General features: G+C 39.6%; 1 protein-coding gene across 2 annotated transcripts in view; it reads right to left on the bottom strand.

Moving 5' to 3' along the window:
* Positions 1-2,415: 2,415 nt before the first annotated feature.
* LAMA4 (laminin subunit alpha 4) overlaps positions 2,416-13,622 on the bottom strand; it is a 144,278-nt gene continuing 133,071 nt past the window's right edge. For both annotated transcript variants that reach the window (XM_047732638.1, XM_047732639.1), the window contains exons 32-38: positions 12,687-12,876; positions 11,777-11,932; positions 10,357-10,516; positions 8,524-8,654; positions 7,331-7,424; positions 6,773-6,892; positions 2,416-2,885 (exon numbers count right to left, since the gene is read on the bottom strand). In XM_047732638.1, the coding sequence (XP_047588594.1) occupies positions 2,740-2,885; positions 6,773-6,892; positions 7,331-7,424; positions 8,524-8,654; positions 10,357-10,516; positions 11,777-11,932; positions 12,687-12,876 (997 nt within the window). In that variant the 3' untranslated portion in view covers positions 2,416-2,739. The remainder of the gene's footprint in view (positions 2,886-6,772; positions 6,893-7,330; positions 7,425-8,523; positions 8,655-10,356; positions 10,517-11,776; positions 11,933-12,686; positions 12,877-13,622) is intronic.

The raw sequence follows: 13,622 nt of genomic DNA on the forward strand, positions 1-13,622 counted from the left end.
TGCCCCCACAAACTCTGGGCTGAAAATTAAGGGCGTGTGTACCAGACAACGGGCAGGTAGCTGTATTATCCTCCATCTACAGAATGGGAGATGCTGCTAAGTGCTTGATGCTTTTCATGTTTTCCAATTCAGAATTTTAAGAGAAAATAATCTGATTGTTTGAAATCATCTTTACACACCACTAGATAATGGGATGTTGCTGTAGTACAGTTCTCTTGTCCAGTCAGCTGTAGTCATGACAGGACCCGTATCCTACGGGCCTAAATAGGGCTCCTCCTTCGAACTAGGGCCATGGGAAGCCTCTTCATTTTGAAAGGCTCCAAACTAGCAGGGAACAAAACAAAATTGGTCAAAATTATTATGAGCTCCCAACCCGTATTTCTCTATATGAAATCCTGATACACTGTGTTTAACTAATAGAAAAAAAAATATGACTTTTTTCTCCCTAGACTGAAGCTGGAAGAAGATGAAGTCCCATCTGAGAGCTGAGTCAGGCTCTTAAGATTGGCAAATTCGAAGTTTCAGGTCATTGTGTGGTGGTTTGTAGGTATATGAGTTGGTGGTTCAGTAGGTTCTCATTTGCCAAGTACAGGAGTGTGAAATATGAACTCTGCAAAGTGGCTTTGTAAATTGTGGAGAAGGTAGAAGAATTTTTGTGTTTTCAGTCTATGTATGTGAGCCCCCTGTGCACGCCTGCTGGAACCACTGAGTCAGTCCAGACAGGGTCAGCAGCTGGGCTGTTTTTGTTTACTTCGTGCTATTGCGGAGAATGAGGAACTAGGTGGCCCTCTAGGATGCTTCTGGAAAATCTTTTGGAAAAGAAAATGGTAGGGTGTTTCAGAACCACTTCTTCCTGTTTGGGTCTGACGGAGGGATTATTATGAGGGTGCAGTGTGTTTTGATCACTGGGTCAGTCTACACTTGTTAAGGCTCTAGACTTTTGGGATTCAGAGTTGTTAGTTTCGATGTCACATACGGCTCTTAGAAGGTTTTGTTTGGTCAGCCTGGTATTGTGGTTGCTGTTGCTTTAATTTAATTAGTTACCAGTGGAAAACTCAGGCTATTCCAAACTCCCCAAATTTCACATTTCCAGCTTCTGTTGGAATTCTGGTCCTTTAAGACTCGTGTTCTTTCATGGTTGAGAGTTCAGTTGAACAACTGCAGGCTTTTTAGGTAGGTCTGGCAAGTGCCCTCTTAATTTTGTCAGTCAAACCCTACCACTTTACTCCTTTATGGTAACTCACCAGCTCTGTAGGCACTGGGGTTTGTGACTCCAGACTTAGAGAACAGCTGGTAGCTGGCAGATAGTTCTCTAGAGGCAGGAAGCAAGGGGATAATCACGCTGCCCTTTGTTTTGAAACCTGGCTCTTCAGCCTAGCTGAATGACAGCCGACAATATATCCCTAACTTTTCTAAGTTTCAGGTTTCTCATTTGCAAATGCCACCTCATAGGATTAATGTAACGATCAAATCAACATGAACTTATCATGGAGTTTAGAATGCAGTAACTCCTCTATGAATTGATATTAGCTATTTTCATTGATATCTTCAACTTTATTATTAATGTACTTGAGACAGGAGGGTAGCAGGGGAATAGATGTGTATCTATCTATCATCTATCTTATACAGTAATTTACATATATGTTTTTCCCCAAGGTCAAAGATTATTTTATTCCCTTAGTAATTCTTCAAAATATTTTATGCTCCCTTCCCTTGCCCCCAAATTTATTCCTTTTACATATCCTTAATCCTATTGCTGTGAGGGCCTATTTTATCTCCTTCTGTCTTCAATGTTGATTATCTTTTCATGTATAATTCTTTTATTTCAGTTTCTGTGTTTAAATATCACACCAGCTGTTCAAGCTTATTTTTTTCCAGACTTTATGAATATAGACACCTAAAAAAATCATAAAATTAGAAAATACTAGTTGTGTTGTAGTTATGTGGGGGAAAAACTTTTAATAGAAGGACTTTTATACTTTTAAATAGAATTTTATGATTATGTCCTACTTTCTTTGCTATAATGTCCTCAATGTTTCTTATAGAACACACAGTAATAATATCTTACGGGAACTTCCCCTCATGCCGTTTTCTTTTTCTTTTAAAGAAATAAGGGGGAAAAAAGTGGTTTAACTCCTTTTTTCTCCTCTAGAAACAGTTAAGTTATGCTTCCATTTTCCTAATACTGTGTTAGAAATTTACTTTATTAAACCTTGTAACTGCTATAAACCTAAAATATTCTTGTTACGCTGTTAGATCAAACCAAAGTACTAAAAGCAAAGCTACCATCTAATTCCAGATTTTATGTAAATTAGTAAATGTTTTCAGGATTAAGAAAATATACCTCAGATACTTTGGTGTAATTCAATTCAAAGTATCATCCCTGAAAGAAAGATGAATCTGAGAATCTAGCCATACTTGCAAATGTGTGCCAGTGTTTATTTAGAATCCCTTCTATTTTATTAGAAACAGGAACAGTAATTTCACCAGCAGGAAATAATACAATGCAAGTAAGTGTGACACTCCTTTGATTGTTGTTCACGGCAGACACCTTGGATCCAAGGTAAGAATCCAAATGAGAAATAATAAACCTCCATTCCCTGGTGATTCATTTATTAAGTCCTGCTCAACTAGATGAAAGCTCCCACTGAGAGGAAGAGTTGCTGTTCCTCCTGGCTGGCTTTGCGTTTCTTTCAGTGCTCTAAAGAACTTTGTACGGGGCAGCTTTGCTCTGCTGTGTCAGGCCGTGGGACAGGAGTTGATGCTCACAGCACCGCTGACCAGGGCTGCTTTGCTGAAGCTCACGGGGCGCCCGTCAATCACGAAGTGACGGATGCAGCCTGTGAAGGGTCTGCCAGGGGCCAGGCGTGGTGTCAGTAGAGACTCTGGAAAAGGGAAGAAATGAAAACAAAGATTGCAGGTGAGCCCTTCCAAGCCCAAATATTACTCTGGCAAATATATGCGCAACAACGCTCACATCATCAAGATGATTTACATGTCAAAATGGAACATTTTCTCAGGAACTTTATCTGCTTCTGAAGTAATTTCAGGACCTACCTATGCTGATGTTTTTTAGAGTTAACTTTGCCTGGTTCTCACTTATTTTGGGTGATTTACTGAGAAAAGGGGAAGGAATTTTAGCTTCTACACTATTTTTAGACTTGGTTAATGTTTCTGTTTAATTTGTATCATTACCCTTCACCCTTAAGCCTCCACACTTTTGCCAAGCTCATGAAATATAATGAGAAAATAATGAATTCACATAAGCTAAATTTTAATTTTTCTGAGCTCAGGATTTAAGAACTATAAATAGGAGGTGCTTGGGTGGCTCAGAGGGGTTAAGCCTCTACTTTCAGCTCAGGACATGGTCTCAGGGTCCTGGGATTGAACCCCACATCGGGCTCTCTGCTCAGCAAGGAGCCTGCTTCCCCCCTCTGCTGCCTACCTCTCTGTCTACTTGTGATCTCTCTCCCTGTGTCAAATAAATAAGTAAAATCTTAAGAAAAGATCTATAAATAGGATAATGATAACTGGTCTAGTCTTTTCATGGGCAGGGGTGTCCTGTAGTATGCCAAGGGAACTTTCTCCCCTTATTTTAGAGATCTAGAAGAAACCTTACGCTTATTAATTGTACAGATACAATTAAATGTGTTGGATGATAGAAGCAATATAACTTAAAGCAATTTAGAGAGCTTAGAAATATCATGGAATTAAAATCCACTTAGTCAAAGCTTATTATTATGTACAAACAGCTATGTGAGCAGTAGCAGATAAAAGATGGAAAACACTTAGAAATCACTAACTCAGGAAGGAACATAAAACAGGACAGCAAATTAAATATCATCAAGCAGCTGTAATAAGTTTTCTAAGCAGCGTAGATTAAGACTATGCAGAAGCTTGTACTGAAAATAAATCATGGAAATCACATTTCATATGGAGAATGATAATTAGGAAGTTTTAGATTTGGAAGGGGCTGAGAGATCACTTCCCTTTGTCTCTAGATTAGACTATATATATTCTTCGAGCTGCTCAGTGTATTTCATCATCAGAATAAAAATGCGTGAACGGGAGAGCGTATAAGGGGCAGAAACATCTATTTCTTCCGCCCATTTTGGAAACTAGTTTTAGAACATGGATTTTGATTCTGTTCAAGCTTACCACCCTGTGGTTCACGGGGAACATCATCTAGAGGAAATAATTCATATAGAAATTATGGTCTTCATAATTCACCACACAATTTATTGTAGGTACTGACAATAAAGTGTCCTGGAACCCTAAGTAACTGATTAATAAAATCAACAGATGATTTTAAGAGCAAACATTCCTCAGGTCGAAAGCTTGACTATATACAGAATAATCCAAGGTTTTCAGTAGAGGAATGATCAGATCTGTGTGTATGTGTGAACTACATTATCTTAAATTATTTTTTGATTTCTAATTTTGATTTTTAAATTACACAGTAATATTGACTTTTGGGGAATATAGTTCATTAAATGCATTCAGTTTTTATTGATAGAAATAGTATCAGGATAGTATCATGAGGGTCCTGTGTGATATAAGAGAACTGATTGAGATTCTGAGGGAATTCAGTGAGGCTTATTTATGACTAATTTCCTTTAGTTATTTTTCATGCCTCAGTTTCTGATGTGATTTTAGTGGAATTAATGTTGAACAGCTCAAAATGATGTAATTAATGACATTCAGCTTACATTATAATTGTTTTTGTTCTAGGCTCACTGGCATGGTTCCTAGATGGAATTAAAAGCTGTAATGGTGCAGTGGTTAGCTCCCCCAGCCCACTAGTTCCTGTGGGCTGGCTCATTAGCTACAATTTGCTGTTCATTATATGTCTCAGGCAGGCTAAACTCGGCTTAAGGTACACCTTGCCCACCTAGTCTGTGGCACTTAGCAACTCTTACAGTGGGAGATGATGGCAGTGAGTAATGCTGGGACAGGACTCTGAAAACAAAAATTGGAGACAAATATTTGTTTGAATGATATAGTGCTTTCATGCAAAGTAAAGAAGAAAGACGTTTAAGTTCCATGAAGGAGGGCCATGCTTGGTTTGTCCCTCTCTCGAGCCTAGCACAGTACGCAATAGACCATAAATGTTTGTTTTGTGTTGAATGAAGTCATGTTACAGGGGAGCAAGGAGTGGACTATTTAACTTCCATGAAATCCTGTGATAAGTGTCACAAGAGGGCTAGGCAAACGTAGCACATTCTAGGGAGAGATGGGCATGTGTGGGTCAGTAGAGGTCTGAGCTGTGTCCTAAAGATCAGTAAGGAGTTGAACTGGGAGACGAGTGGGAGAAGCTATTCCTCAAAAAGGTATACAAGGGAAGGAAATCAAGAACATTTTCCCAGAAATTGAGGCTCCACATGCGATTTAAAGGCCTCGAGCAAGGAGGGCATCGAACATTCAGAGAACTGTAAGTCCCAGAAAGTGTGGGGAGACCCCAGAGGCAGGGGTGAGGAAGGGCCAGATGATCAAGGACCTTGCTGAATTTGATCTTGTATGCTCTTGGGAACCCATGGAATACTTTAAATCATGTTGTGGTTTCCAGGAAGAAAGCAATGTACAGAAATATAAGAACTGACTCATCTCCCCCACTGCAGAAGTACAGGGGTGGCTTTCACCAGAATCCCTTTCAGAACTGAGGCCAGGAGTGGGAGGAGAGGACTGGGGGATGGAGATGGGTGTGGACAGCAGAAGTAAAGAAGAGGATGGTCTCAAGTATTTCATCAGGGAGTTACTGTTATTGTCAATACTAGTATTTGAAAAATTCATGTTAAGAGGAATGCTCAATTCCTACGATTTTGTGCATACCCAAGGTCAGGTGCTTAATTTGATCTGTTCTTTCTCTCTCCCTCTTTCTTCTTACTCTCTTAATTAATTTATTGCTTGCGTTTACATGGCTCAGTTTAAAATAATCTAGTTAGGACATGGAAAAATCATGCAAGGTTTTTCCTTAAAATCACCGTCAAATTCCAGATGTAAAAGCTTGGTTTTCTCCTTCTTATCTATCTCTCTCTAGCTTTAACATTCCATTTTTCCAAGTTAGTGAAATGTGTGCAACGAACACTTTCAACATAGGTCATGGTTCCTGCTCCAGAGGGTTAAAACAATTGCGGGGGTCCATAAGAGTCCTTCTGTCACCACCCTGGATTACACACCATTCTTGGCAGATGACAGCGGGAATGTTACTGATGACGTTTGCAGGATGGCAGATGGGAACCTCTCTTGGGGATGGTCACTACATCGGAACAAAACAACTTACGGTCTGCAGTTGTTTTCACAATTCAGACTAATCCTGGACAGGGAGAACTGTGGATTCTCTTCTTAGTAAGGAAGGGGAGTAATTATCAGCAAACTTTCAGTCCTCCAAGATTCTCAAATCTGAGAGCAGTATTAGCAACTGAGTTTTCTTTGTGTAAGAGAAAAAAATAGAGTGTGTGTGTTCACTATGTGAACGTGAGGACATACAAAAGGAAGAGAGAAAAAAAAAATAAGCATATTTGGCAAAGGGAGAGTAGTATCTACCAGGGAGGAGACTGAAGTGTAGCGATGTGTTACTTTGTTTTGATCCTTGGATAAGGAGTCATAACCACCAGTATACTTTTTTCCTATGAAAGGACGTTGTATATAAAATCCTTTGAGTTACTAGGTGAATTATAAAAACACACGGCTCCATTCTTAGTACTATAATAACAATTATAAGAACTTGCTGTTTTTTGGAATTGGAATCATGTCCCTTTTAAAGAATTCTTACCTGGAACTCCTCCAACGAATACAGGCTCCCTGTGATCTACTGGTTTCGGATTCAGGGGTCCAACCACATGGTTCACTTCAGAGTCTACATCCAACTGAACCACATTGGAATCTCTAATAACTGAAATACCAGGAAAAGACTGGTCATAAATGACACTGGAGTGATTAATTTTCACATGAAAGAGACTAATTTATAACAGCGATGGCTTTTATTTATTCCAGAATAAACCTCACACTTTCTTCTGTATCATTGAAAACGTCAATGTCCAGTCAAGCAATCCCTGTAATATTTTCCTTTGGAAGGGAGAATGTTTAGGATACTCTATTTTTTTCTTCATAAATTATACATTATTAAGAAAGCCCCCAAAGACAATTTTCAAATCACATGTGGATTCGATAATTACAGTAATATTTGATTCTCTTTTCTTGGCCACTTGTCGACTGTCGTCCATCCCCTATTTTATCGTGTCAGTTAGAGTCTGAGTTCTTCCGAGCCATCATTCCACACTTGGAATGTAGGCTCACTCTATAAAAGGAGCCCAGGACACTCTTTTCTCACCTGTAATTCTGTGCCATCTGCCATCACAGAGACTCTGCTTGGGTGTCACTGAGGTGGAAAAGTCCCTGATGCCATTGTTGACTTTCACTATGACCTGCAAGAGACCGGATACGTTATATAGTTTCACTTTTCCTCATAGAGATAAAACTGGATTTCTTAAATTCACCCCAGAGGAGCAATGCTTTAACATCTGCAAACGATTAGCTTTGCAATGTGAACGCAAGGGGTCACTCTTTGGTAGGCTATAGACAGTAAATGGTTCCTAGGCGAGAGGACAGAAGAGTAACAGGAGAAAAGCTGGGGGAGAGGAACAACAAGATAATAAAAGGCTTTCCTTCAATTTTTACAGATTGAATGTGTTCTACAAAGCTGGTTAAGGTAGCGGTGGAGGGTGCGGACCGTGCAGCCAGACTGCCTGGGTTCCCGTCCCAGTGCCCCATCACCTCACTGCCTTTTTTCTCACTTGTGACACCTACCTGGGGTCACAGTCGCTGGGGGGCTAATGGAGCTCATCCATAATTAGAAAAGTACTTGATACACAGTAAGCACGATATCGTTATACAGTTTAAGAGTACCAGATCTCAAATAAAAATCAGTTAGGGACAATAATGAAAATATGCTGTTTTCTCCTTAATATTTAGTTGAACATTTTCATGACTATTCCTTGGTCATACTTTTTCAGGATGAAAGTGCTGCTTGATTATAACAATTTTTTGATTTCTAGCAATTGAAAGTAATATATATGTATATATGCACTTATGTACATATATACATATATATGCATACACATATATATACCTGGTATGCAAATATATTATAGATAGAAAGGCAGATACTTTAGTGTTTGTTCATTCTGATAGCTGGATATGCTGCTTTCATTTGTCGTAAAAATGTTTTCTCCCAATTCTTTTATTAAAACCTTTTAATTCCATTGTTATTGATTTTTTTTTTTTAGTTTTGCCACATTTTCATGGCCCTTTGCTCCAATCAAATCAATTCCCAGCATATGAATCTGAATCTAAGTACTGTCTGCATTTAAATTTCATGTGTAGCTTCCTCGTGATTCTACCCCCACCTCCCCCTCCCCCCGGTTAGGAAAGACTGATGGACTAATTCTGTGAAATAAAAATGCTTCAGACTTAGAATTCAAGGTCAGAGAAGACAGACTGTTAAAACAGTTTTTAACCCATTACCTGCCCCTTCTTCATGTGAACATTTAGGTACTCTCCATTGACACTGTGGCCATGAACAAGGGTTCCAGAACTGCTTCTGGGACGGACTTCAAAGGCAATCTCAAACTTCAGTCCAATATTGAAAGACTCATCTGGGAAGAGAAATGTTAGCTCTTAAGAGCAGCAGCCTCAATTTTGTAACCATGGTATGATTTTGTAATTATACATTTTTATATGTTTTTTGAAAGTTTGACACCTTTTTCAATAGATAAGTAGCAGGTGGCATTTCCCATGTCAATCACACTGCAGAAAGCTCTGAGGGGGCCAGAGATAACTAGTATGCCACTCCGTGGCATGGGGACAGCATGGGGAAAAGACACCATGGTGTCTCTTCTCAGGTGAGGAGAAACTGATTCCAAACAGCAGGACCATTTAATCTTTCACAAGTAAGGAGGAGAAAAGAGCAGCCTGGGCACAGGAAATAGTACGAACACTAGTGCAGAGGTCAGGACATTTGGAGAGCACCGTGGAGGCCAGTGTCCCCTGCCAGGGTAAAGGGAGACCAGGCAAGGGAGGAAGGCCACAGGGGAAGGGCACTCGTCCTCAAGTATGGAAGGTAGACTTTATTTTGCAGTCACTGAGCAAGGGAGCTGTATTTTAAGATAAGCCTTATTTTCAAATAAGACCTGTATTTTAAAATAAGTCTTAATAATAAAGATCACTGGTGCCAGCACTGCAAAGCATTTCAGAGGAAAGAAAAAGTGAGGGTAGCAGAAGCAGTTAGGAGCTGCTAGTGCCGTGATGTGAGAAAATGAATTCTTATTAAGGATAGTGGTGCTCACTCCAGGAGACGTGTTGTAAACCTGGGCATCTTAATAATATTCACTCGACATGTCTCCTTATAAATCACTTTATAATTTTTCCTGCTATTAGTTAATGGTAAGGGAGAACGTCAATTGGGCAGGTTGCTATGCATTTCAAGCTGTCCGAGCCTTTGAGTTCTTATCACTGAGATCCAATGAAAGGCTGAGAAATATGAGTGTTGGTGCTTTATTGTGGATCAAGGAGGAGAAAGGAAAGTACAATCATGAGCAAGACAGAGAGAGGAAAGATGACCTCTGTTATTCTCTTGGACGTGGGGACGGTTTAGGAAGCTACACGTGGGTGCGTTGTCACGTCTTTATTCAGGGAATGTTCGGGGTACCGATCCCAGTGACCTCCTCATACCTAATAATTGCTCTGTAGAGTATGTGTTGGAACGGCTTGGATGGTGATTGATTATAGACTGATAGGACTTTATGTACTTATATTTAGAGCTACTATGTTCCATCACTTGGCATAGGGGCTCACATGCCAGAGACATATCATAAAAATTTGGTTGATTGGATGAGAGAATAATAGCTACGGAGAATACAAATCCAGAAATAAAATTTCTGAAGGATGGGGTTGCGGAGCAAAGGGAGGAAGTGGGACTTGCTTTGGTAGGGACAATGGGTCACGCTAAGAGGGGGTAGAGAAAGACAAGAGCCACCCTGCTCTGATTAGAGCCTCCCTGACACAGATTAGAGCACAGAGCAGCACGGGAAATCCTAAAAGGGTCAAGATGGGCTACATCTACATCAGAGGTGTGGAGGCTGTGGAGAAGCTCTGGACAGGGAAAGCGAACAGGGACAGGGGAGCCTGTCTCCCTGGGTGTGGCAGGAGGCAACAAAGGGGATCCTGGAGGAAAGAAGCCGATTCCTAGGGCTGAGTGAGTTTGGTATTCTGAAGTTTTAACCCTGAGCCAAATTTCCCCAGCCACCTCCAGGAAAGAAGTATTTCGTGATTCATGTTTTGTGCAGAAGTCACTGTTACCTAGAACTACGTATCCTCCTTCTGTTGAAAAGTAGGTCCCTGTTTCCATAGGACCTTCAAAACAAGGGGTCACGCTGAATGTCTGAGAAGCAGAGGCGATGGAGGCCCCATTGAGCTGAAGGTTGCCGAGGCAGCCACTGAAACTGTAGACCGAGTTGATCTGAGGGAAGAAGACATTTCTTAAAAGTCATTTTCTTAACATGCGCAGGTGTGCACCAAAGGGAAACAAAATGAAGGGATTACGTCCTGAGAGAAACGAAGCAGCCCGCTGTCTTATTTATCTTAGCTGCCTGAAGGGTCAGTCATTTTCCAGGTAGTTGCTTCTTTAATGATGAGTTCTTTGAAGTTGGGATTTTGTATTTGATAGTGTCAGCCTGCAGTCATTAGCTATGAACATTTCTACATACACTGTGACAAATAAGTTGCAGCTATGGTTCTGAAATTAAATATTAGAACTATCCTCCTCTGTTTTCCTTCAAGAATGACAGGTGGCCCCAAATCAGCTAATGTTGATGAGGGCTAGCAAAGTTCTTAATTGTTAAATCTACCATAGTTAACTAAACAGCAGAAAGCTTGCATTTCTGGCTGCATTACCTGATCTTGTGGTCGAGAATTTATCATACCTCAAGACATGAAACTTGGGCCTCTTTGGACAACTGATTTCACACTGCTTTGGAAACCTTTCTTTTAAAGGAGCTGTCATGAAATTGGGGCTACTTGCCTAAAATCTCAATATAACATGAGCCCCCCCTTTATTCCTTTATCTACATATATTAGTGAATCTTAGAAATGCATCTATTTTTTCGTGCTGAAGTCAAATCTATATGTTAAGAAAGATACATTCCCTTTGTTGCTAACTATTTTTGTAAAGATGCAATATTATTAACTTTTAAAGTACAGAAATTACGTGCTTTTTACTATAACCACCTCCCCCCGCCCCTGCCCAGGAATAACCATACTTCCTTGCCCATTTACACATGTGTGTGTGTGTGTGTGTGTGTGTGTGTCTAGGAAACAAATATGAAATCATAGTCTACAGAATGGCCCCAAAGTTTTTTGTCACTCAATGATACATAATGGAATGACATTTTTTACTTCTTTTCTTTTTAAAATTTTTACACTAATAGCATGTGTACTTGCTGAACAAATAAGCATCTACTTGAGACATAACTTCTCATGACAGTTTAAACCTCTGAAATTGTTTCATCTCACTTCTCCGTCAGAGTCAAAAGACCACTCTTGACTTTGTAATGCCAGAGAGCGGACAGACATGTCCAGGGACAAAACTCACTTTGGTGGCCTACATCCAGTGAAACTACAGTTCTCCTCTTGCCAGTTTGCTGGTGGTAAAATGAGGTCCTGGATTAAATAATCTGTTGGCTCTAAAAGTCAGGGCTTGTCCTGGTCATGTCTGGCTTACCTGAACATTTTTCACAGCCCTTCCAGGAGCCACACCTCCCAAATAAATAGGACCCTTGATGTTCCAGGCAGCTCCTGTAGGAGGAAGACTCTCTTCTAGGACTCGAAGGCCATCAATGATCAGTCGGCCACTGCTCTTTTCCCGAATAAATATCACCTGGATGGAGAGAAGGACGATAGCACATGTCAAGTGCATCCCAAGCTTTGGCAGAAGGCTCTGTTGCCTCTTCTCCAGACTTTGCTATTGCGGTACTGTGGGAGATCTGCAGAAGTTCTTTAAAAACCTGACCCTCTCTCTGAAGGTCAAGAGTTTGTTTTTTCCTTTAAAGCTTGATTTAAAGTTACAGGCTTAATTTCTGAATTCAGCTTATATGTATTTAGCAGGGTTCTCAATGAAACTCTTCAAACTGGTCAGCCCACTTGGTTTCTTCCTCTCCTAAATTTATGGTGATTAATACATCTTACATTTCTTACTCTTTCCATTTTGTAACACTGATTTGTTTCAATATTTAAATAGTCTCCCTGTGGTATCCTAGCATCCTAACAGATTTTCTTTTCACATTGTATCTTCCATGGCTTAGCCTATAAAAGACACTCAGCATTTGCTGCTGAAATTTAGAAACTTACAGGCAGTGGAAAAACAAGTGAAAAATCATTAGAAATTAAACTTCAGGTTATATTTGCTATTGGTCCTTTGGTGAAAATAATTACTCTAAAAATTACATGCAACCTGTATCTCTTTTTAAATAAGATGCTTCAAGATTTTTATAAGGAATTAAAAAAATTTCTCAAAATTGAACTCTGAGCATATGGCAACAGAATTTTAAAATGGGTGTTTCTAGAAAGACCAATAGTGGGCATTAATGTCACCATCTATTTGCTGGTAATAATATTTTCTGCCTTCAACTCACATCATGCCACAATCCATCATTGTATTTCTCTTGGCTTCTAATCTTCAGTTTCTTATGGCCAACATTAAACATGAAAACCAAGCGGCCATGGGCTAAGAATAGAGTCATGAAGTCATTCTCTTCTTGATCTGAGACATAGAAAATCATCCCATGGGAGGAACGAGTCTTCAGACGAATGGAGAACTGAGATCTGGTAAATGAAAAGAAAAAGCTTTCTATCTGTAAAATGAGACTGAGGGGGATCTCTAGTTTCCAACAGCAACACAATGTAAGGAAGAATGAGTAGCCATTCTATCGAATCCCAAGCAGCATTACTTCTAATTCTGTCTTAGCATTATTCATGAATATTGGGAAAGCATGACTAACTCAAAAATGTAAATCTTTTCCTACTTATTTATACAGCAGGGCTACATTCCACATTTGGAAGCATTGTTTCACATAAGGATCATAATGCGTCTTGCTCTGAAACTATGGTCGCATTTGGTTTGTTCATGTGGACAAAATACTAGTCTGTAATTAATGTGCATATAGAAGTTTGCCTAGAAACAATACGATTTGTGTGCTATCTAAAATACAAGATTGATTTGTCTTTCCCAAGAAAAATTAATCAGTAGATATCACGGGCCAAAAACAGCCACCAGAAGGTGTAGGAATTAAACGAAAACTTCTAGACTTTTAGCTCTAGCCCGAATAGATAAGATACATTTATTAGGCTAATTTCTAGTTTGATTTAACTCTAAATTCTTCCCAATGAATACAAAGTACTGATACTGCCTAATATTTGCCTAATAAGGCAAATAGCAAATAAGAAGGCATTAGAGGTTACTTATTGAATGCACCGCCTCTATGGACATTTGAAAGAGATATAAGACCTATGTAAGAATATCTGGTGCTGACTCTATAAAAAGAGATCTTCAAAAGTGCTAAGTAACCTGG

This window comes from Lutra lutra, chromosome 6 (genome assembly GCF_902655055.1).
Source record: "Lutra lutra chromosome 6, mLutLut1.2, whole genome shotgun sequence".
NCBI lineage: Eukaryota > Metazoa > Chordata > Mammalia > Carnivora > Mustelidae > Lutra > Lutra lutra.